Source organism: Oncorhynchus clarkii, chromosome 20 (assembly GCF_045791955.1).
Source record: "Oncorhynchus clarkii lewisi isolate Uvic-CL-2024 chromosome 20, UVic_Ocla_1.0, whole genome shotgun sequence".
NCBI classification, from domain to species: domain Eukaryota; kingdom Metazoa; phylum Chordata; class Actinopteri; order Salmoniformes; family Salmonidae; genus Oncorhynchus; species Oncorhynchus clarkii.
The window spans coordinates 44,154,357-44,177,473 of NC_092166.1; the positions used below are offsets into that span (position 1 = coordinate 44,154,357).

General features: G+C 39.9%; 1 protein-coding gene across 5 annotated transcripts; it reads right to left on the reverse strand.

Moving 5' to 3' along the window:
* Positions 1-930: 930 nt before the first annotated feature.
* On the reverse strand, positions 931-22,988 carry LOC139376394 (zinc metalloproteinase-disintegrin-like batroxstatin-2). Of its 5 annotated transcripts, none has more exons than XM_071118936.1 (23): positions 22,819-22,929; positions 22,403-22,531; positions 22,191-22,264; positions 22,027-22,105; positions 21,845-21,921; positions 21,230-21,428; positions 21,007-21,072; positions 20,420-20,482; positions 20,002-20,171; positions 19,550-19,774; positions 8,811-8,988; positions 7,053-7,142; positions 6,328-6,523; positions 5,931-6,033; positions 5,574-5,739; positions 5,393-5,473; positions 5,215-5,299; positions 4,960-5,080; positions 4,666-4,840; positions 2,741-2,788; positions 2,566-2,616; positions 2,370-2,435; positions 931-2,202 (listed from the first exon to the last, which is right to left on the reverse strand). In XM_071118936.1, exons 2-23 carry the CDS (start codon positions 22,523-22,525, stop codon positions 2,140-2,142), a joined length of 2,499 nt encoding a protein of 832 aa, XP_070975037.1. In that variant the 5' UTR covers positions 22,526-22,531; positions 22,819-22,929; the 3' UTR covers positions 931-2,139. The 5 variants fall into 5 exon arrangements, with proteins under 5 accessions (XP_070975037.1, XP_070975035.1, XP_070975036.1 ...); XM_071118934.1 differs by having other exon boundaries at positions 1,000-2,202; positions 22,403-22,509; positions 22,819-22,988; XM_071118935.1 differs by having other exon boundaries at positions 1,000-2,199; positions 22,403-22,509; positions 22,819-22,977.
* Between the last annotated feature and the right edge of the window lie 129 nt (positions 22,989-23,117).

Below are 23,117 nucleotides of genomic sequence, written 5' to 3' on the forward strand. Positions count from 1 at the left end.
CCCTGTGGATCTGTGGAAGCGGCAAGGCCTTCAGATGTGGGTTCCTCCTCTGAAGCATGTCAGGGGGAGGTGTGCTCGGCTAGGCTGAGACTGCCTGTTGTGAAAGCATTTTGGACTTGATGCAACAGTCTCCTTCAGGGTATATGGTGAATGACGCAGAAGTTCCGCTTACTTGGCGTACATCTTGATGTATAGTTCAAAGGCTCAGTACCTCTGGTTCACCCTCTACTGTAACCCAAGGCAGTAGGCAGCAGCAGGGAGAATGGATCGTTCAGAGCTGTCATCAAGAATGTCTCCATTGCCTCCTCACCATGATGTAGGATGAGTGACCACTTTTAATGTCACTCGTGGTGAGCGGTTTGGGCGGTCAAGGTATAGGACCCCCGTCTCGGCTGTGTCGGTGCTGACCATAAGGACGTTCCTGTGCTCTTGCGGTATGACCTCATGTAGCACGGTGAGGTGTAACTCCTTGAAGGTGTTGCATGGGGGGGGGAACACCTCCAGCAAAGGCCTTTAACTGAGACCAATCGCTGACCTTCTCCCTCGAGAGCTGCTTAAACTCAGGAAAGGGGCATAGGAAGTGTTCTTCTCCTTCACAGTAAGGACTGTAATTTAATTCTTAGGCTTGTTCTAGTTCGATTGTTGCTGCTTACCACACGAAGAGCTGTAACTGGCTTGTTTGTCAAGTTCACTGGTCAGGAACATGTTGGTGGTACCCAGGCAACGTGGTTATTTCCGGTTAACTTCCCTCTTGTCCTGGTAGTGTCAACATTAAGAACAGAGTGACATTGGGGTTATGGTATGGGCAGGCATAAGCTATCCTGAGGCCCATTGTCGTGCCATTCATCTAAACGACCCTACGTTTTTTCCAAGGTATCCTTGACCACTGATGCATATCTGTATTCCCAGTCATGTGAAATCTATAGACTAGGACCTAATGAATTTATTTAAATTGACTGATTTCCTTATATGAACTGTAACTCAGTAAAATCATAGAAATTGTTTCATGTTGCGTTTATATTTTTGTTTGTACAATTCTCTTATCCAAACAGATTACTCATTTCTGTAGCACTTATCAATAGCTCTTGTCAAGTTGTATATTATAGTGCATGGAGAGAATAGTGTTATTTCCATCCACTTGGAACCGGTAGGTTTGCTAGACATTATTCATGGATTCCTCGCATGTAAAGGTGGTGGAATTATTAGGGAATTAAGTCAAGGTCAGAATATGGCATATCTGTAGACACACCTTCATTTATTCAATGTCTACCCAAACTGAATAGGATGTGAATAGCATGCTATTCTCCTGCTTAAGTTCAAGGTCAGAATACGGATAGAGAAAAGTGCAGAAAAGGGAATTACGTTCCATTTATGTGCTTAACTCGGGTCAAAATCTGTCCCTTAAAATCACCCAGAAAGACTCACAGCTGTAATCGCTGCAAAAGGTGATTCTAACATGTATTGACTCAGGAGGTTGAATACTTATCTAAATCAAGATATTCCACTTTGACATTAGATTTGTGTAGATCGTTGACAATAAATGACAATTAAATCTATTTATATCCCACTTTGTAACAACAACATGTGGAAAAAGTCAAGAGGTGTGAATACTTTCTGAAAGCACTGTACCTCTCACATGTACCATTCATTTGTAATATCTTGAAAAAAGAACTAACATCAATGTAATACTTATTTTTTTAAAGGCACACTGGCTTGAGATCATGAAACAGTAAATTAACATTCACAAGTACAAGAATTCCAAAGTAGAATTAGGCTCTCCCCCTTGGAAAAAGTGCAAACAGAGGCAACCTATAAAAACGAGTGAAACTGCTAGGTTCCTGTCAAAGGGAATGGTCTACTGTAACATGTTTTTTTTTTTACATACAATAATTGAAGAAAGAAAAACACTGCATGAGAAATGCACCAGCAATCTGTTCCAGCATTTTCCAAACCACTTTTCCACAGTGGTTGAGAAGCACATTCTGAGACATCACTATGTTGATGTTAAGTTTTCAAAGACATTCTCCACAGTTGATATTAGGCTCAGTCATTCAGGACCTCCTAGAGTCTGAAACAAGAACTGGGCTCATCAAAGGTCTGTCTTCCTATGAGTCAACATACTGCCTCATGCAGTAGTCATCATTGACGTGGCATGGGGGGAGGCTTCAGTGCAATCTTGTGGCTTGCTCCTCCTGAGGTCTGCTGAACACACAGGGATCAGTTAGACGGCCATCTTGAAACATGCCCTTCAATTCTGGTTTCATAAGGAATTACCAACAAAGTAATTTTTTTATTTTACTTTCGTGCTATGTCATGATTTCAGGAGACAAAAGACATGACTACAATAAGTGTGTTAAATGAACACTTACTTGTGGGTATTTAATGGTTGGTGCTGTGGCCTTGACTGGTGGCACTGGGACAACATGCTTGATTTTCTAACAGAACAATATACACCAATTGATAATGAGTTCATGATAAGACTGTGTAGAGACCATGTAGTTAATTGTTATACAGTTGTTATTAAATGTCAACATGCTATTAACTGTAATGGCTGAAATGACTTACCGGTGTGCTACTCAGAGTCGGCAAAGGCTTTGATGGAGGTAGGGGTTTAGTCTGATAAAAAATTAGAATAAAGAAAATGTTTGTACAAGTTTGGTGCGTCAGTATACAGTACATTTCTAAGATTCCTGAGTTTAGTAACATGATATGTTTCAGTATTTCAATTGACATAGCTCACCGGTTCAATGCAAGACTGTGGCAGCACTGCAGGCAAGCTCTTTGGTGGCTGGAAGACAAAATATTGTTCTCCGCTTAGTCGGCATTTATTTTCCTTTCTAAATATCCTTAGTCTACTCAAAACATAGCCTGCCTAAAGTAAAGTGGGTATCTCTATGAGTTCAGCAACTGTTTAAATTCTTGTTGATATTATTATATATTACATAGGAACTACATACAGTTGAAGTTTACATAGACCTTAGCCAAATACATTTAAACTCAGTTTTTCACAATTCCTGACATTTAATCCTAGTAAAAATTCCCTGTCTTAAGATCACCACTTTATTATAAGAATGTGAAACGTCAGAATAATAGTAGATAGGATTTATTTGAGCTTTATTTCTTTCATCACATTCCCAGTGGGTCAGAAGTTTACATACACTCAATTAGTATTTGATAGCATTGCCTTTAAATTGTTTAACTTGGGTCATTTTGGGTAGCCTTCCACAAGCTTCCCACAATAATTTGGGTGAATTTCGGCCCATTCCTCCTGACAGACATTGTGTAACTGAGTCAGTTTTGTAGGCCTCCTTCCTCACACACACTGTTTCAGTTCTACCCACCAATTTTCTATGGGATTAAGGTCAGGACTTTGTGATGGCCACTCCAATACCTCAATTTAGTTGTCCTTAAGCCATTTTGCCACAACTTTGGAAGTTTGCTTGGGGTCATTGTCCATTTGGAAGACCCATTTGCGACCAAGCTTTAACTTCCTGACTGATGTCTTGAGATGTTGCTTCAATATATCCAAATAATTTTCCTCCCTCATGATGCCATCTATTTTGTGAAGGGCACCAGTCCCTCCTGCAGCAAAGCACCCCCACAACATGATGCTGCCACCCCCGTGCTTCACGGTTGGGATGGTGTTCTTCAGCGTGCAAGCATCCCCCTTTTTCCTCTAAAGATAATGATAGTCATTATGGCCAAACAGTTCTATTTTTTGTTTCATCAGATCAGAGGACATTTCTCCAAAAAGTACGATCTTTGTTCCCATGTGCAGTTACAAACCTTAGTCTGGCTTTTTTATGGCGGTTTTGGAGCAGTGGCTTCATCCTTGCTGAGCAGCCTTTCAGGTTATGTCGATATAGGACTCGTTTTACTGTGGATATAGATACTTTTGTAACTGTTTCCTCCAGCATCTTCACAAGGTCCTTTGCTGTTGTTCTGGGATTGATTTGCACTTTTCGCACCAAAGTACGTTAATCTCTAGGAGACAGAACGCGTCTCCTTCCTGAGCGGTATGACGGCTGCGTGGTCCCATGGTGTTTATACTTGCGTACTATTGTTTGTACAGATGAACGTGGTACCTTCAGGCATTTGGAAATTGCTCCCAAGGATGAACCCGACTTGTGGAATTCTACAATTTGTTTTCTGAGGTCTTGGCTGATTTCTTTTGATTTTCCCATGATGTCAAGCAAAAGAGGCATTGAGTTTGAAGGTAGGCCTTGAAATACATCCACAGGTACACCTCCAATTGACTCAAATTATGTCAATTAGCCTATCAGAAGCTTCTAAAGCCATTACAAAATGTTCTGGAATTTTCCAAGCTGTTTAAAGGCACAGTCAATTTAGTGTAAGTAAATTCAACAGTGAATTATAAGTGAAATAATCTGTCTGTAAACAATTGTTGGAACAATTACTTTGTGTCATGCACAAAGTAGATGTCCTAACCGACTTGCCAAAACTATAGTTCGTTAACAAGAAATTTGTGGAGTGGTTGAAAAATGAGTTTTAATGACTCCAACCTAAGTGTATGTAAACTTCCGACTTCAACTGCATATGTATGTTATGTGTAACATGATACTACAAATGACTCCACATAAGGCCTTTATCAATCTGCCTGGACTAGTGGTAATGTTGAGATAATGTTGTGGTAATGTAGCTCACCTGTGGAGGGGGCCTGGAAGGGACCACAGTGACAAACAGAGGGATACAGGCTTGTGTTGCAGATGACTCCATGAAGGTGGGTTGGCTGATTTGGGGGGGCTTGCTAAGAGGATTACCCTTGCCACTCCGCTCCTGGAACATTGGGTTCAACTGGCCCGGAGTAGAGTGGACTTTCCTTCAGATCAATACATAACACATCAATATGTTGATTGTGTACCAAATCATTTGAAATGACAACTGAAGAGGCATTCACAAAAAAAAAATAATAATAATACGTTGGCGGAAAAAACTCACCTTTTGGAAATGTAGTTCTCTCTTTTGTCCTTCTTGCAGCACATCAGTCCTGCAACCAGGAAAGTGAGCAGCAACAAGACAGCTATTGCTGCAGAGACACCAGCTACCACCCCAAATTGGTCTGCAAAACCAAAACATTACTAATCATTAAAAGATGTCAATTTTTTATCAACTGTTCAGGTTTACCTTTACGTAACACATGATTTGAAATACATAAACCACAATGCATGTCACAACATAGTGAAGGAGGCATACCTTGAGGCAAGTCTGAATACTTGACGTCACAGTAGGGTGGAGCCCAACCTGGGTTACAGTGGCACTGTCCCTTGTTGTTGCACACCTAACAAAAGAGAGCCATGATTGTGATGACAATGTTCAAACAATTCTAGCGGAAGTTTACTAACAACTCAAAATCAACAATCAATGCACTCACCCCATTGTTGTGGCATTTTGATGAACAGTCCTCCGTTTGACCATAGACTTTGACATCTTGGCATTTGTGATCATAGCAAACCTATGGAAACAAAGATGAATTGTTCACTTCATTTGCACACTCATAGGAATTCCAATAAGGCCCTCTCAAGGGATGATTTGGATTTCAGAAACAGTCTTACCTCATTCATTCCACATTTGGTTCCTGTTGGGACCATGTCGAGGGCTCTTGTCTTATCCTGGTCCACTGCTATGTTGCATGTTCCCCTCATTGTATAGGAGGCCTTCTGCCCAGTGATGGGATACTCATCCCCTCCCGAGCAAAATAGCGTTCCACATTTTATATTCCTAGGAGAAGAAAATAATATGACAATGTCTTTCTTACAACACAAACTTACGGAAGTCTTGTAATAGCTGTTTTCTATTATTTGTAAATTGCCTTGGGAGGAACATTGTGTGATCATATTGTGAAGTGAAATGTCAGGAAATGGAAATGTCAAAACACAGGAAGTCAATGTGACAGATGGGAGTGGACATACTGTGGTGTGCAACGCACAAAGCCATATTTGGTCCTTCCGCAGTGGGCACCTTCAACGCCACCCAGGTTTAGATTAAAGCAGGAATCCGTGCCTACTTGTGCCGCTAGAAGATAAGAGAGATGAGAGTTATGATTCTTGGTTCCACAGGATATGACAGGAATCCTTACTGCAGATTATCATCATTGCACAAATCACAATATGACGTTTAACTTGCACTAACTGAATGAGATTATATCTAGGCCTATTTTGTTTCTGGAAGGGTTCTGCTTTGTGTTAATGAAATAACATCATACGGTTATGGATGGTTGCGCTATGTCGTAACTAGTGTAGTGTAAATGAATAGATAATTGATAAGAAACATCATTGGCTATGTACTTAAAACAGTAAAGACAAGTACCTGGTCCCCATAGTCTCTTGCAGTGTTGCTGAAGTGTTGGGCATTGCCCATTGTAGCAGTACCCCTGACTATAGTTGCAAGGTTTCCCGTTCATTTTAAAGGTATCTTCTGGGCAATGCTCTGAAGTTCCAGTGCAATACTCTGCCAGGTCACAATCACTGGAAGCTGCTCTACACAAACTAGTTGCCTGTTTAAGCTGAAGGTTGAATGGAGAACAAATAGTTCAGTGGTTGAGTAAGTAACTTCCTAACAGATTAATAACTAATACAGCTAACATAAATGTCTGCTAAAAATCGGACACTACTACTACAGCAAAGTGTATGATTCTTGGTTAGATGCCAAGTCTGGTGGTTCATACAGTACAGATTTTATTTGATGACTGACTAGGCCCGCTTCTTACAGTCCCCTGACTGTCATATTGGAAGGAGGAAGGATATGGACAGTACAGTACAGGGAAACACATTATTGCTAGTATCCCAACCCTGGTTTCTCAATCCACCCATCTGTTCTTTATGGAGCCGAACCCTACTTCTCTTATGGCTATGTTCTTTTTTTGTTGCTGGTGGTTATTAGTTGCAGTTGGTTGGGTGTGTCTGTCTGAGTCGTGGTGAGCAGAGAGAGATCAGAGATGGACGTTACCAGCTGGTCTGAGTCATTCAATCATACGTTTAATAAAGCACCCAGATTTGAATATGGTTTTACATAAAGATCAAAAATGCACTTACTTGGCAGTTTTCGCAGCATGTTCCATGATCACAGCTGGATCCCTCAGTGAGGCGACAGGTTGTGGGGTCACAGCAGGGATTCTTACACTCCTGGGAGGGACAAAAGACACACCAGTCCGAGACAAAAGACAAAATAACTATTTCATCTTACCACTGTCAAATGAATTATTTATAAAAGTCAGTCACCCAAAAAATGTAATTTACGGTGCAAAGCATTCATGCATGTGTATATTTTGTCTCCCTTTCATATGCGTTTGAAAATGTTTGTCATCCTTATAACAAAGCCAAACCTTTGATTGAGTCAGAGGAATAGTGTAAGACAATATAATCAATGGCAGTGTACATACAGTACCAGTCAAAAGTTTGGACACACCTACTCATTCAAGGGTTTTATATTTTTCAAAGTAGCCACACTTTGCCTTGACGACAGCTTTGCACAGTCTTGGCATTCTCTCAACCAGCTTCATGGGGAATGCTTTTGCAACAGTCTTGAAGGAGTTCCCACATATGCTCAGCGCTTGTTGGCTGCTTTTCCTTCACTCTGAGGTCCAACTAATCCCAAACCATCTCAATTGGGTTGAGGTCGGGGGACTGCAGAGGCCAGGTCCTCTGATGCAGCACTCCATCACCCTCTTTAGTCAAATAGCCCTTACACAGCCTGGAGGTGTGTTGGGTCATTGTCCTGTTGAAAAACAAATGATAGTCCCACTAAGCACAAACCAGATGGGATGGCGTATGCTGCTGAGTGTTGTGGTAGCCATGCTGGTTAAGTGTGCCTGGAATTCTAAATAAATCACAGACAGAGTCACTAGCAAAGCACCCCCACACCCCCTCCTCCATGCTTCACGGTGGGAACCACACATGCGGAGATAATTCGTTCACCTACTCTGCATCTCACAAAGACACAGAGGTTGGAACCAAAAATCTCAAATTTGGACCCTTCAGACCAAAGGACAGATTTCAAACGGTCTAATGTCCATTGCTCGCGTTTCTTGGTCCAAGAAAATCTCTTCTTCTCATTGGTGTCCTTTAGTAGTGGTTTCTTTGAAGCAATTGGACCATGAAGGCCTGATTCACGCAGTCTCCTCTGAACAGTTTATGTTGAGATGTGTATGTTACTTGAACTCTGTGAAGCATTTATTTGGGCTGCAATCTGAGGTGGAGTTAACTCTAATGAACTTATCCTCTGCAGCAGAAGTAACTCTGGGTCTTCCTTTCCTGTGGCGGTCCTCATGAGAGCCAGTTTCATCATAGCGCTTGATGGTTTTTGCAACTGCACTTGAAGAGTTCTTGACATTTTCTGGATTGATTGACCATCATGTCTTAAAGTAATGATGGACTGTAATTTATCTTTGCTTATTTGACTTGGTCTTTTACTAAATATACCACCCCTACCTTGTCACAACACAACTGATTGTCTCAAACGCATTACGAAGGAAAGAAATTCCACAAATGAACTTTTAACAAGACACACTTGTTAATTGAAATGCATTCATGAAGCTGGTTGAGAGAATGCCAAGAGTGTGCAAAGCTGTGTTCAAGGCGAAGGGTGGCTACTTTGAAGAATCTCAAATCTCAAATATATTTTTATTTGTTTAACACTTTTTTGGTTACTAAAGGATTCCATGTGTTATTTCATAGTTTTGATGTCTTGACTATTATTCTACAATGTAGAAAATAGTACAAATAAAGAAAAACCCTGCAATGAGTAGGTGTGTCCAAACTTTTGACTGGTACTGTACATGGAGCCTGACTAACCTCCACAGTTCCACAGTCGCACTCCTCTCCAGGGTCCAGGAAGGCATTGCCACAGGCAGGCCCCACATACAGCTTGTCAGAGCCGGGTGTGTCCTGCAGACAGCTGGGATTGGCTCTCTCCAGAAAGTCACTCAGCTGCTCCTGACTGCAGCCACTGAACAGCTCTGGGTACACTGACCTGAAGGTGTGGGAATGATAGCACACTTTAGAATGACTAACATAATAACATAGGAAATGATGGCTCACTTTAGAATGACTAACATAATAACATAGGAAATGCCTCAGTGTGTCAATGTGTCACGGACCAGGATGTCTTGCTCCCAGGCAGACTAAATCACTTTTTTGCTCGCTTTGAAGACAATACAGTGCCACTGACATGGCCCGCTACCAAAACCTGCGGGCTCTCCTTCACTGCAGCCGAGGTGAGTAAAACATTTAAACGTGTTAACCCTCGCAAGGCTGCAGGCCCAGACGGCATCCCCAGCCGCATCCTCAGAGCATGCGCAGACCAGCTGGCTGGTGTGTTTACGGACATATTCAATCAATCCTTATTCCAGTCTGCTGTTCCCACATGCTTCAAGAGGGCCACCATTGTTCCTGTTCCCAAGAAAGCTAAGGTAACTGAGCTAAACGACTACCGCCTCGTAGCACTCACTTCCGTCATCATGAAGTGCTTTGAGAGACTAGTCAAGGACCATATCACCTCCACCCTACCTGACACCCTTGACCCACTCCAATTTGCTTACCGCCCCAATAGTTCCACAGACGACGCAATCGCAACCACACTGCACACTGCCCTAACCCATCTGGACATGAGGAATACCTTTGTGAGAATGCTGTTCATTGACTACAGCTCAGCATTTAACACCATAGTACCCTCCAAACTCGTCATCAAGCTCGAGACCCTGGGTCTCGACCCCGCCCTGTGCAACTGGGTACTGGACTTCCTTACGGCCACCCCCAGGTGGTGAGGGTAGGTAACAACATCTCCACCCCGCTGATCCTCAACACTGGGGCCCCACAAGGGTGTGTTCTGAGCCCTCTCCTGTACTCCCTGTTCACCCACGACTGCGTGGCCATGCACGCCTCCAACTCAATCATCAAGTTTGCGGACGACACTACAGTGGTAGGCTTGATTACCAACAACGACGAGACGGCCTACAGGGAGGAGGTGAGGGCCCTCGGAGTGAGGTGTCAGGAAAATAACCTCTCATTCAACGTCAACAAAAGAAAGGAGATGATCGTGGACTTCAGGAAACAGCAGAGGGAGCACCCCCCTATCCACATCGACGAGACAGTAGTGGAGAGTGTAGTAAGTTTTAAGTTCCTCGGCGTACACACCACGGACAAACTGAATTGGTCCACCCACACAGACAGCGTTGTGAAGAAGGCGCAGCAGTGCCTCTTCAACCTCAGGAGGCTGAAGAAATTCGGCTTGTCACCAAAAGCACTCACAAACTTCTACAGATGCACAATCGAGAGCATCCTGTCGGGCTGTATCACCGCCTGGTACGGCAACTGCTCCACCCACAACCTTAAGGCTCTCCAGAGGGTAGTGAGGTCTGCACAACACATCACCGGGGGCAAACTACCTGCCCTCCAGGACACCTACACCACCCGATGTCACAGGAAGGCCATAAAGATCATCAAGGATTACAACCACCCGAGCCACTGTCTGTTCACCCCTCTATCATCCAGAAGGCGAGGTCAGTACAGGTGCATCAAAGCAGGGACCGAGAGACTGAAAAACAGCTTCTATCTCAAGGCCATCAGACTGTTAAACAGCCACCATTAACATTGAGTGGCTGCTGCCAACATACAGACTCAACTCCAGCCTCTTTAATAATGGAAATTGATGGAAATTGATGTAAAAATGTATCACTAGCCACTTTAAACAATACCACTTAATATAATGTTTACATACCGTACATTACTCATCTCATATGTATATGTATATACTGTACTCTATATCATCTACTGCATCTTGCCATCTTTATGTAATACATGTATCACCAGCCACTTTAAACAATGCCACTTAATATAATGTTTATATACCCTACTGTTAGAAAATTATGATTAATATAACTGAACAAATCATTTTAAATGGAACTGTAACTAAGTAAACTTATACTCTGTTTTATTATATCTGATTAACTATATGAGTTCATAAGGTGGGATTGTGAGACACGGACAAGGAGTAATACAAGTTCATGAACACCATTCAACTAGGAAGAAACAAATGGGTTGGGGACTGTGTAAACAAATAATGTCGTTAACCTAACGTTGAACCTACAGAAACTTAGCTCTGGGGTTTTTAGATAAGGCAGTGAGTGCATTCCTGGGTTTTCTGTTAATTGAAACTGTCAGTTCAGTGGTGATCGATAATGTCGAGGGGTCAAAAGTTATCTGGGAGTGTGTTAGTAAGTTAGAATGAACTTTTCACCTTACTTTGTCCCGGTCGAGAGGAGGGGATTCTGTTAAAGCAATGAAATGACATCATGATCTGTATATAAACTGCTGCACGTGATTAAGTGGGAGCGCGCTCCGAGAATAAATTCTATTACCTATTATTGAAAGACTGGTCTGCGTCTATTTTATGCAAACAAGAAATCTTAGAAATTCTCATAAAATAGATTAAGGGCTTTCAATTGATGAAAGCACATTGGCATAATTAAATTACAGTAACAATTGGTCTTTCGAGCCGGATTCCACAAACTTCTCTGTCGTCCGAAGGGAAAAGCCGCAAACCGTGCACGGACGAGGCTGGACTCATTATTTAAAGACCTGGCCTCATGCTGAGGTTTAATAATAACACACATATCTACGGGCGACAGAGAACGTGACGGAATCGAACCGGCATTGCTTTTCCCAGTCTACAGGACGAAGGTAAATAGTCTTTATTCTCGAATTTGGGAGGAATTATTTAAGATATTTTTGATTGAATGTGCTAAAGGAGTTTTGATTTAATCAATGATAGTTGCTTGAATATTTTGAACAAATACAATGGGTTTCTACTTTGTGTGTAACCAAAATCGATAGGAAGGAAGGAAACGAGTCTGAAATTACTTGTGGTAAGGTGCACTACCGAAAGTAAACTAGGACTTAATAAATCTTGGCCTTGTAAGCCAAAATATTTTTTAAGGGTGAGATATAGTAAGTATTGTTAGATGGAACGGTCATTCTGTACAAATAGGATAGCCATTAATTAAAAAAACATACCTAAATAAAGTTTTAACCTAGTAGTCTATCTGTATATGGGAAGTAGTCTGAATATGAAAAGTAGCAGATAGATATATTGAAACAGGTGAGGATAAATTAGGCTTGGTGAGAAGGCAGGGCAATTCTAGGCGAACATAATAACTGAACCCATTCAATACTGAAAGAGATTAATATCTAAGGGGAGGTGTAACGGCTTTCTTGTGGTGAAGGAGAGTCGGACCAAAATGCAGCGTGTAGATTGCGATCCATGTTTAATGAACGAACTTAAACACGAATCAAAATTGTTAGTTAGATTACTTGTTGGTTATTACTGCATTGTCGGAACTAGAAGCACAAGCATTTCGCTACACTCGCATTAACATCTGCTAACCATGTGTATGTGACAAATAAAATTTGATTTGATTTGATTTGAATAACAAACACTACAAAACAAAGAACTTAACGAAAACCGAAACAGCCTATACTTGTGTAAACTAACACAGAGACAGGAACAACGACACATAGGACACTAAGGACAATCACCCACGACAAACTCAAAGAATATGGCTGCCTAAATATGGTTCCCAATCAGAGACAACGATAAACACCTGCCTCTGATTGAGAACCACTCCAGACAGCCATAGACTTTGCTAGATCACCCCACTAGCTACAATCCCAATACATACACACCAAAACCCCAAGACAAAACACACCACAATACAAAAACCCCATGCCACACCCTGGCCTGACCCAATACATGAAGATAAACACAAAATACTTCGACCAGGGCGTGACAGGAGGAGAGGGAAGCCTATTCTAGAGTAGTGAGATATGAGATATTAACGTTGAAAGTCCCAAGGAACAATAGTTTATAATGAGCTTATAATTGTATACGGGTGAAATGTAATGTCCAATCAAAAGTAATCTATAGATGGGGTTTCCAGAAAGGAGAATACATACTGATTATCATTAAAGAGACACACACATAGTCAGACAGAAAAGCAACAAAAGAAACTAAGTAACGGTAAATAGCAGATTCATAGAAAACACGCACATAGATAAGTGATTAAATACCATAGCTACTAGTAACGGTAAGGATTAAAGATGGGTAGAAATTCCTCAAAAGAGGTGCCGGAACTAACGGGAGACGAGAGTTATAAAGTCGAGAAAAGTGGATAAGGTGAGTCAAAAGAAAAAGAGAAAATGTTTTAATTGTAACGAAATTGGACATTTCGCCCGGGAGTGTAACAAGTACAGACAACTGTAAAATGGGTCTATTTGCGGAGAATCTCAGTCAGTTCCATAGTGTTGGTGGTGTTGGTGTTGGTGGTGTTGGTGGTGAACGTAGTATTGGTATAAGATATAAACTGAACGTTTTAAATAGTTTGTTTGGTTCAAATTGAAAGACTAATTCATTCAACTTAAAATAAGGTTGAAGCGAATTTTGATGCAAGACGATGTCTGTTCACTAAATTATCTGTTTGAATAATGTATTGGGAATAGAGTCGTAATTAAAATGCTAAATCAAAGACGAGACAGTAACTTAAATCAAATGAATTCTGAATAATAACGAGGAAACAATTACGATAGATTTGTGCCCATCGAAATGTTCTTATAAATTTCGCGAATTGGGAGATGAGAGATGTTGATTGATGTTATAAATTCTAATTCAGGATTCAACAGATGTAATAATTTAGGTTTGATTTATCGAACCCGAACTACTGTTGCTGCAGACAGCCAACAATTATTTACAATTCATTGAAAGGCGTTGCGAATTGGGTCGAGGTTGAGCGCGTGTTGATGACATCACTTGCAAAGGCACTTTTGTCGCCACGAAAAGGATGTCGTGACTGGGGGTAACGGAGAAAATTGTTTGTCTTTTAGAAGGAAAATGCGTGCATTATTGTTTTGAGTCACTTTTCAGAAGTTGATAAAAATGTCAAAATACATTTTTAAAAGGATGTATGTATGTATGTATGTAAGTCGTCAGGAAAGATGCTAAAAACTAGCAGCTGATTCGCTAGGTGGGCATCATTGATTTGTGGCGTTTATTTGGACTGTATTAGGCTATGAGAAAGGGAGATTGAATGTCTGAATCGTAAAACATTGTGATAATGGATTCTGATGGTTATTGATTCCTGGTTTGATTGTTTATGTAACACCAGTGAATTTGAGCGCTGTTTCCATTATGTGGAACAATGTAAGGCTATTAATGTTGAAAAGCAACCTCTATTGTAAAACATAATTGCATATGTTTCGCGAAACTAGCTAGGTTGAATTTGGTTATTTGAGCTTTTCCCCTGATACGTAGACATCTGTAACAGGGGCAAGTTGTTTTTTCTTGAGGAACACGCAGATGATGTTTTGTTTTATTGAGATGTAAACGTGAGTCTCTGAGTAATTTTGTCATCTGAAGCATTATAGTAGTGCGTTTTTATATAGTTTGTTTTTTGCTGATAAAAGTGGTTTGTTTATTTGGTTACTGATGATTGTTTATTCTAGGAGTTGATTTAACTTAATTAAGCATTTGTTCTGGTGTGTTTAAGTAGGATTCTTTATACCGGGACGGATGGAAGTTATCTAAAATATGTGAGTTGAAGGAGCCAAGGGAAAATACGTTTACATTTTTATTAAATATCTGGGATTGAATTACGGATTTCTTACACTGAGAAATGTACGACATTTGCGGCAGAGGGAAAAAGTAATACATTGGATAATAATGTTATCAGGTTAATTGTATCTAAGGGTAGCATGTTCATTTAAGTAAACATATACATTGACGTTGTTTAAAACTTATGATTAATGATTTGAGTTAAAGGGGAATCATCATTAGGTTTAGTTTATAGTTCACTTTTGAGTTTCTGAATCGAAGTAGCATAGTGAATGCTAGTTAGGCGTGTTGTGTTCTTCTGGGAAAATTGATGTTTAGGTGTCTCACTTTTAGATGTTTCCTGGGATTATAATCTTGGGGAGAGTGAGGCCATAAACGACCAAATTGAAAAAAGCCTGGAAGTTTTGATTAATCATTAAGGTTTGCAAATATATACACATAAAACATTTGTTAGGACTATTTGTTTTAGTGCAAAGGTATTTTAAAGAGGCACGCTCACATATGGAACTTTATGAGTTTTTATTTTATGAGTTTTAATTACACAAGTGAATTTTTTTGATTTTAAGGATAAAGGGTTCTTTAATATGTCTAATGTAGTATGGAACATGACTATAAAAGGGTGGTATGACCTATTGACCTTATCATGGCTATCTTTTGAGGTCTGATCAGCCTCAGGGGAGAGTCATTTGTATAATGAATGTGGTCATTTGGGTTAATAGTTAAGGTAAATTAATTATAATGGAGTTTTAGTTAGGGGTTTAGAATTATTGTTTGAATCACTGAAGAGAAAGCTATTATTGATTTGGTATTATAACAGAGAAAAAAATCCTATTTATCATTGAGAATAAATAGGGGAAGATAAGATACATTGAGGTTTGGATAGGAGATATATTAAGCCAATAGGGCAGGGGTGATAAATTACTGTAGATAAGGTATTCCACACTTTGCAACATATATTCAATTCATGTTATTGTCAGATAGATACTGAGGGTCCCTGAAGGAAAGAGCTTGTTAGTATAGGAAGGATTTTGATATGGTTAGCATTTGTTTTGACTTTGTTTGACTATTAGGAGTTTAAAAAAAAAATAGTATTACATTTAACAGGAATATAGGACATCTGTGATGATTTAGGATTATTGTTAGGATTAAGATAGATTGATTAAGGAAATGTAAGGACTTTAGAGATTGCCACTCATAGACATGTTTTTTCTAAAATCAATGATTTTAGATAAAGTCAAACAGTTAGAAGCTTAGTGGTATTTGAGAGATATGAGAGAAAAGGGTTACGGTTTAAATCTGTAAATATATATATTTAAGAAAATATATAAGTAGCACAGATACTTCTTAAAGTAGATAAGAAACTTGACAGAGAATTGGTACAGGATTGACATGAATGGACGCCCAAGGGAGAATTGGACATGTGGAAAATTAAAGGGGCTCCTACATGATGATGTCAGACATAAGGATAATTTACTAATCTTACCTAAGACATTGTTTAAGAGTAGGCAAGGTTGTTACCTGGGCAGAGCCAGGTAACAAAGGGGGGATGGGTAAATTGTGTTCTAGGATAGGATGTGACATACGGGATAATTAACTGATAAAAAATTGTTTTTTGCTAACAAGTAGGTATAGAAGTTAAAGATATAATCAGATAGAACAAATGAGAAACTGTTTGTTAACCAAACCTGTATGTCCAAGATGTTATGCACTACAGGTGAATTACAGGTGAAGTCACTCAATCTAGTCCCTGAGGCCTGTTAGGGGGACCATACCAAGGACTCCTGGTGACAGCTAGCTGAAAGAACTACCCGGAATCATATCACACTGCGGGAGGGTAGGACACACTGACACTGTCGAACAATAACAGAGTTCGAGAGGAGAACTGGAATTAACAGAATTCTGGGGGCCATCTCTCGAATGAAAAATACCTTACCTGTCCTTTCCTCACTGTTCTTGTTCATAGAAGTGAAAATGTGTCTGACTCTTGCTAATGATGTGTTTTCTGGAAGAGGGTGGGGCTTTATAGGTGAGCTGTCCATCCTAAGCTGTATGGTTGGGAGACTTCATTCCTACACCATGAACCCGAGAAGGCCAGAGGGTAATATTGACATAATTAAACAAGGAGAAATTAGTATTAACCAAGCATAAGAGATCACTTGATCTGGATAAACAGGAAGTGAGAGTAGGATAGGGAGGGATGTCTCAGTGGAGTTCTATGTAGACCAAGTGGTGTCTCTGACTCCTTGGCAGTTCAGGACTAAGAGTAGCTATTATGGAAGACATCTATGCAAGTCTCTGTGTAGTTCATGGAAACAAGTTATAGCTCACATCATGTGAGAAGGCTACATAAATCTACATACCCAGCATGGAAGGAGAAGGAGTGTAATGAAAGTAAGGGTTTCAGTTGATAACCTAGTGCATTCCAGGTAGAAAAAGTTAGAGCAGCTGATTGCTCTATAGTCAGCAGAATACAAGCAGAGTCCCTGACAAAGCAGATACTGACTGTGGAGTTGTCCAGAGCCAAGAGCCGGTGTGGATAGTTCAGAAATTGAATGTATGGTAATGTATGGTAAAGCTATTCATGGAAGCAGGAAAGCCAGATAATAAGTTGTATGGATTTGCACTATTTATATCCACATGTTCCTCTGAAATCTAAGCTTCCTCCTTTCACAGAGGCAAAGGGAGACTGTTTACTGTTTGATTCAGTATAGTACTCCTGGGAAATATGTGGGGCAAAATCAGTACTGCAATAGGACAGATAATGTTACTTCTGATGTGACCAATGAGTGATTTGGCAGGCTGGTTGAGATCTGGGGATTTCAGTAAGATAAGGAGGCCCAGGGCTCACATCTGTTGGTTGTGTGGGAGAATGACATGATGGCCGAGTATTACTGGCTAATTGATCAGAGGTATGTGTACTGGTACATTTGAGAATGCCTTTCACACTCATTCAACACCATGACATGATGTTGACTAAACGGGAGAAAATAAGTACTCCGACTGGGTCTTTTGATAATAGGGTTTGTATTAATAACATTGTGGTTCCAAGGGTGGCAGATGAGATCAAAGCTATAAATTAGATCCTGCCAGGATTAGAGTCAAGTATTTTTTGGTGGTCCACTCTCAATGAGAATGTGGATTGGATCAATTATATCTATTAAAAATCCACAGTGCTTCACCAATTATATTAGAGATGTAATGAATGACTTGACAGAATAGAATAGTCTTTGATGTTTGCTGGCTGAAGAGGGTGGGAGTGTATAGGTAATTTGACTCCGGGGATATACAGTTAGGATGGATCAGTGACCAAGGCCTTGTCTGGTTTACACACCCTAGTTCACGAGTTGGAAATAAACTCAGGAGTGGATACTTCTCTGACTAATTGGGTTGACAGTGGGTTTGGAAGATGGAAAAATGTTATGATTACTGTGTTATGGGCTACCTTCACCTGTGTGACTGTGTTCGTTTTGTACGGACGTGGTTGATTGAGTGTATGAAAGTTATCATTTCCAGGACTCTGGAGAAATCGATGACACTTCAGATGGTGATATATGGACCAATCCTAAGCTCTGACCAGTGGAATACAAAATACATGGCTTGGACGTAATAGAAGAATCCGGATCCTTTCACTCGCGAGGAGACCATATTTGGTGATACTTCCGGCGCCGACAGAGATGGCCGCCTCGCTTCGCGTTCCAACAAGCATTTCGCTACACTCGCATTAACATCTGCTAACCATGTGTATGTGACAAATAACCTTTGATTTGATTTGATGTTTAGGAAATTTAGATGTTTTCTTGTTTCAATGTATAGACTGTTTTTTCATGAAGATTAACAGAAAATCCTGATAAGTAGAATTAAGACTCTGATGTAGGATAGAACAGTCATTGAAGTTGATTATGTACATACATGTATTGGTCGTCTTCTTTTAGTATATCATTGATATTTCCATGTAGTGTTTAATGATGGTATGAGTTGTTAAGTCATTTTGAGGGTGGATTGTTAGGAAATTATGATTAATATGACTGAACAAATCATTTTAAATGGAACTGTAACTAAGTAAACTTATACTCTGTTTTATTATATCTGATTAACTATATGAGTTCATAAGGTGGGATTGTGAGACAAGGAGTAATAAAAGTTCATGAACACTATTCCAACTAGGAAGAAACGAATGGGTTGGGGACTGTGTAAACAAATAATGTCGTTAACCTAACGTTGAACCTACAGAAACTGGGTTTTTAGATAAGGCAGTGAGTGCATTCCTGGGTTTTCTGTTAATTAAAACTGTCAGTTCAGTGGTGATCGATAATGTCGAGGGGTCAAAAGTTATCTGGGAGTGTGTTAGTAAGTTAGAATGAACTTTTCACCTTACTTTGTCCCGGTCGAGAGGAGGGGATTCTGTTAAAGCAATGAAATGACATCATGATCTGTATATAAACTGCTGCACGTGATTAAGTGGGAGCGCGCTCCGAGAATAAATTCTATTACCTATTATTGAAAGACTGGTCTGCGTCTATTTTATGCAAACAAGAAATCTTAGAAATTCTCATAAAATAGATTAAGGGCTTTCAATTGATGAAAGCACATTGGCATAATTAAATTACAGTAACACCTACATTACTCATCTCATATGTATATACTGTACTCTATACCATCTACTGCATCTTCACTATGCCGTTCTGTACCATCACACATTCATATATCTTTATGTACATATTCTTTATCCCTTTACACTTGAGTGTATAAGGTAGTAGTTGTGGAATTGTTAGGTTAGATTACTCGTTGGTTATTACTGCATTGTCGGAACTAGAAGCACAAGCATTTCGCTACACTCGCATTAACATCTGCTAACCATGCGTATGTGACAAATAAAATTTGATTGGATTTTGTGAGTAATTGTGTAATGTATGAGTGTTTTTGTCTTTACCTGAGCCGATCTGCCATGACACAGTTGTCGTTGTACAGCGATGTCCCACAGGTGCAGCCTGAAGTATCATGGGACATGCCCAGGTTGTGGCCCATCTCATGAGCGATGGTCGAGGCAATGCCAATTGGGTTTCTATTGTGGTCCTGGTTGACTGCACCTGAACTTCCAGTGCACATGGCAAGTTTATTTGCCAGTCCCACAGTATCGCCCAAGAAATCTTTACCACTGTTAAAAACAACAAAATGTTGGGGAAAAGCTTTAGAATTTGTCCATTGTTCTAAAAAACGAGACATTTGTCCATCGTTCTAATTTTATGCATTAAAAACAACATTTTATATTTACATTTTTTACAGTACATAATATCAAACAATAATGTCATGGGAAAACTGTGATTAATTGCAATCCAGTTCCTTTCATCAACACAACAAATAAAGATAAGGCTAATTACTCACGTGACAAACTGGGCATTGTCATGCTTTACCCTCTTTAGAAGGTCGTCTTGACGCCACTGGAGAAACCTATCCAGGGTGTTCTCAGGACTGGCTGTGACGTCAATGTGATCCCTGGTAGTCCACATCTCCAACCCCACCAGCATGACCCGGATGTTCAATGGCCGATACAACTAGGGAAGCAGAGACGGCGATCTTTTCAATAACTCCTTCATGAATATAAGAAACACGTACTAGAGCTAGGTGGGAAAACTCCTGGCCCTAAACTCGGATTATAAACAGTAAGCATTTCAATAAAGTGCCTATAACTAGAGCCTGGACCTGGTCAGGTAAATCTCCTGGCCCTAACTATGCTTATGCAGCCATTCACATACAAACATACAAAACGACACACAAGTAGATTACTTCCTTGAAAAGGTACCTTATCAACATGATTGGCAATTTCCAGCATCCGAGTTTTGGTTTCGCTTCCAAATATTTTGTACTGAAAAAAATACAAAATACATATACTGAACAAAAATATAAATGCAACATGCAACCATTTTACTGAGTTATAGTTACATATAAGGAAATCAGACAATTGAAATAAATTCAGTAGTCTATGGTTTTCACATGACTGGGCAGCGGCGCAGACATGGGTGGGGGCCTGGGAGGACACAGAGCGGTTTATGATAGAGAATTTAACCTTAAATTCTCTGGCATCCGTTCTGGTGGACATTCCTGCAGTCAGCGTGCCAACTGCACACTCCCTCAAAACTTGAGACATCTGTGGTATTGTGCTGTGTGACAAAACTACCCATTTTAGAGTGGCCTTTTATTATCCCCAGCACAAAGCGCACCTGTGTAATGATCATGCTGTTTAAATCAGCTTCTTGATATGCCATGTGGATGGATTATCTTGGCAAAGGAGAAATGCTCACTAACAGGGATGTAAATCACTTTGTGCACAACATTTGAGGGCAAATGGAACATTTCAAACTATAAAATCTATGTTGATACATAATATACCTCTGTGTAGTCAGCCACCAGATACATCTCCACAAATCTTTGAGGTCCAGTGATGGGTTTACTTTTCTAAAATAAAAAAAATAAAAAAGGGAGATAAGAAAACACTGGACTCACCTTACAAGATAAATACAACTAGTAGAAAACATGAACCCTGAACACTATCTTTGGATGTGTATTGTTGCAACTAAGTAACAAAAGGAAGCAGTAGTAAGTAACTGCATACCCAGCCTTTGGACTTGAAGAGGCCCGAGAGTCTGGGAGCCGGGCCTTGGTCGTGGTCATAGACCGTGCTGTCGTTGGAGTGACCACAGCTGGCCTTGTTGGTTCTGAGGTGCTCCTGCCTGTACAGAGCATGCTCCCCATCGGCAGAGTCTCCTAAAGGCTCAATCAAGTAGACCTTCTGCTCAGCCCTCACAAAGCCACTGGAAAGACACATCAGTGAGCGGTTTACTGAGTGTGGAATTGCAAGGCACGGACAATCGGTTTCTCCCCAATTAAAATAGCATTGTTACTCCAATTATATGATATAGTATGAATAATCAACATCAAAGGCAGTAAGCTATTCAGTATAGCAACTCTAATCATTGTCTTGTAGGTGAAATGCCAGCAGAGGCTACATCATAAAAGACAGGTACATTTCTAAATGTCTAAGACCGCTTTCAAAAATAATTTCAACCACAAATGTCTCAGTGATTTGAATTACACATATGTGGAAATATAGCAATGTTGAATTTCTCAAACAAGAAGTTTGATTTCCTGAGAAATCTATTGATTGCCAACTAGTTCAGAAAGTTCAGAAACTGCCAATAGAAAACAGGAAATATGCAGAAATACTCACCTAATGCCAGAACAGATTCCAACACTAACAGATGAATCTTCAATGCCTTGAATATGACCATGATAATAGCAGTGGTCCTAAAGGAAGTTTAAATTAGTAAAAGTATTGGTTTAGAGCTTCTCTTGAATGAAACAAAACAAAGTGACACAAATCTGGGCTATTATATTTAATGGCTCCGATACCTCATAATTTGGAAATGTTGTCACCCGCTTTCCATCTTCGGAATAGTTTGTTTCAGTGTAATGCCTCCCAATAAGTTGCCTATGAAAAGAACAATTAAAATAACTGCTACTAAACTTGCTACCAAAACACATCTAGTAATTAGTGGATGGTTAAAATAATGTACCTATTTTTGTCAAGATGAATTGTGTGGTTCTCTCCAGAAATGGTTAATACATATTGTAGCCCATCAGGATAAACCTATAGGTAAAATGTTGTTAGTTGTCGACAATGAAACGCTGTTCTCCTCTTTATTGGGGATTTGAAATACTGTATTTCCCTAATTTACAGGAACCACTGTTACATAGTTATAGAGAAAAGATAACGGGATGTAAGCACCTGGTTTGAGAAAATGTTTATTTTGACCCGACCAGTCAGTCTCTGAGGTCGGACGACATCGTAGCGCTCCACGTGATCTAATGTCCGTGCGCCCTTGACCAGTACAACTAAAAGAACAGACATCCAGACCTATTATAATGTTTATCTCTTTCTTATAGTAATTGCTATTCATTTAAAGTCTAGACATTGATCATACGACGAGCATCAAACGAGTTCTAAACATTGCAATGTTATATATGTCAAATTGCGTTATTATCCTAACAGATGTGCTAATTAGGTCCTTATAAATACAGTACTGTACAGCAAAATACACATTTTTGTATTTCATTCAATTGTTCATAATTAGCCCATTATTTTATATTTAAAAAAACTTCAGATAGTACATATTAAACCATAATTATATATGTTAAACTTACCACAATAGATGATGCATAACAGGAATATATATAGAGTGTATCGCATGGCTGGAGCGTAATATCCCTGAGTTTCTCAAGTGTGCTGTATTGCACGGATACTGAACACAGACATTAAGCAGCTCTCTAAGGTACCAGTCCCGCCTCTCCGTTATGTAGCCTACGTTATCAGCAAAGGGCAGCCGTTGCATGTAGCAATCATGACATCACATTTTACCGGAAAACCGGTCCAGATTATTAATACTGTTTACTGTTACCTAGGAATGTTTGAATTGTGTAAACAAAGAGCACAAAGAGAATGC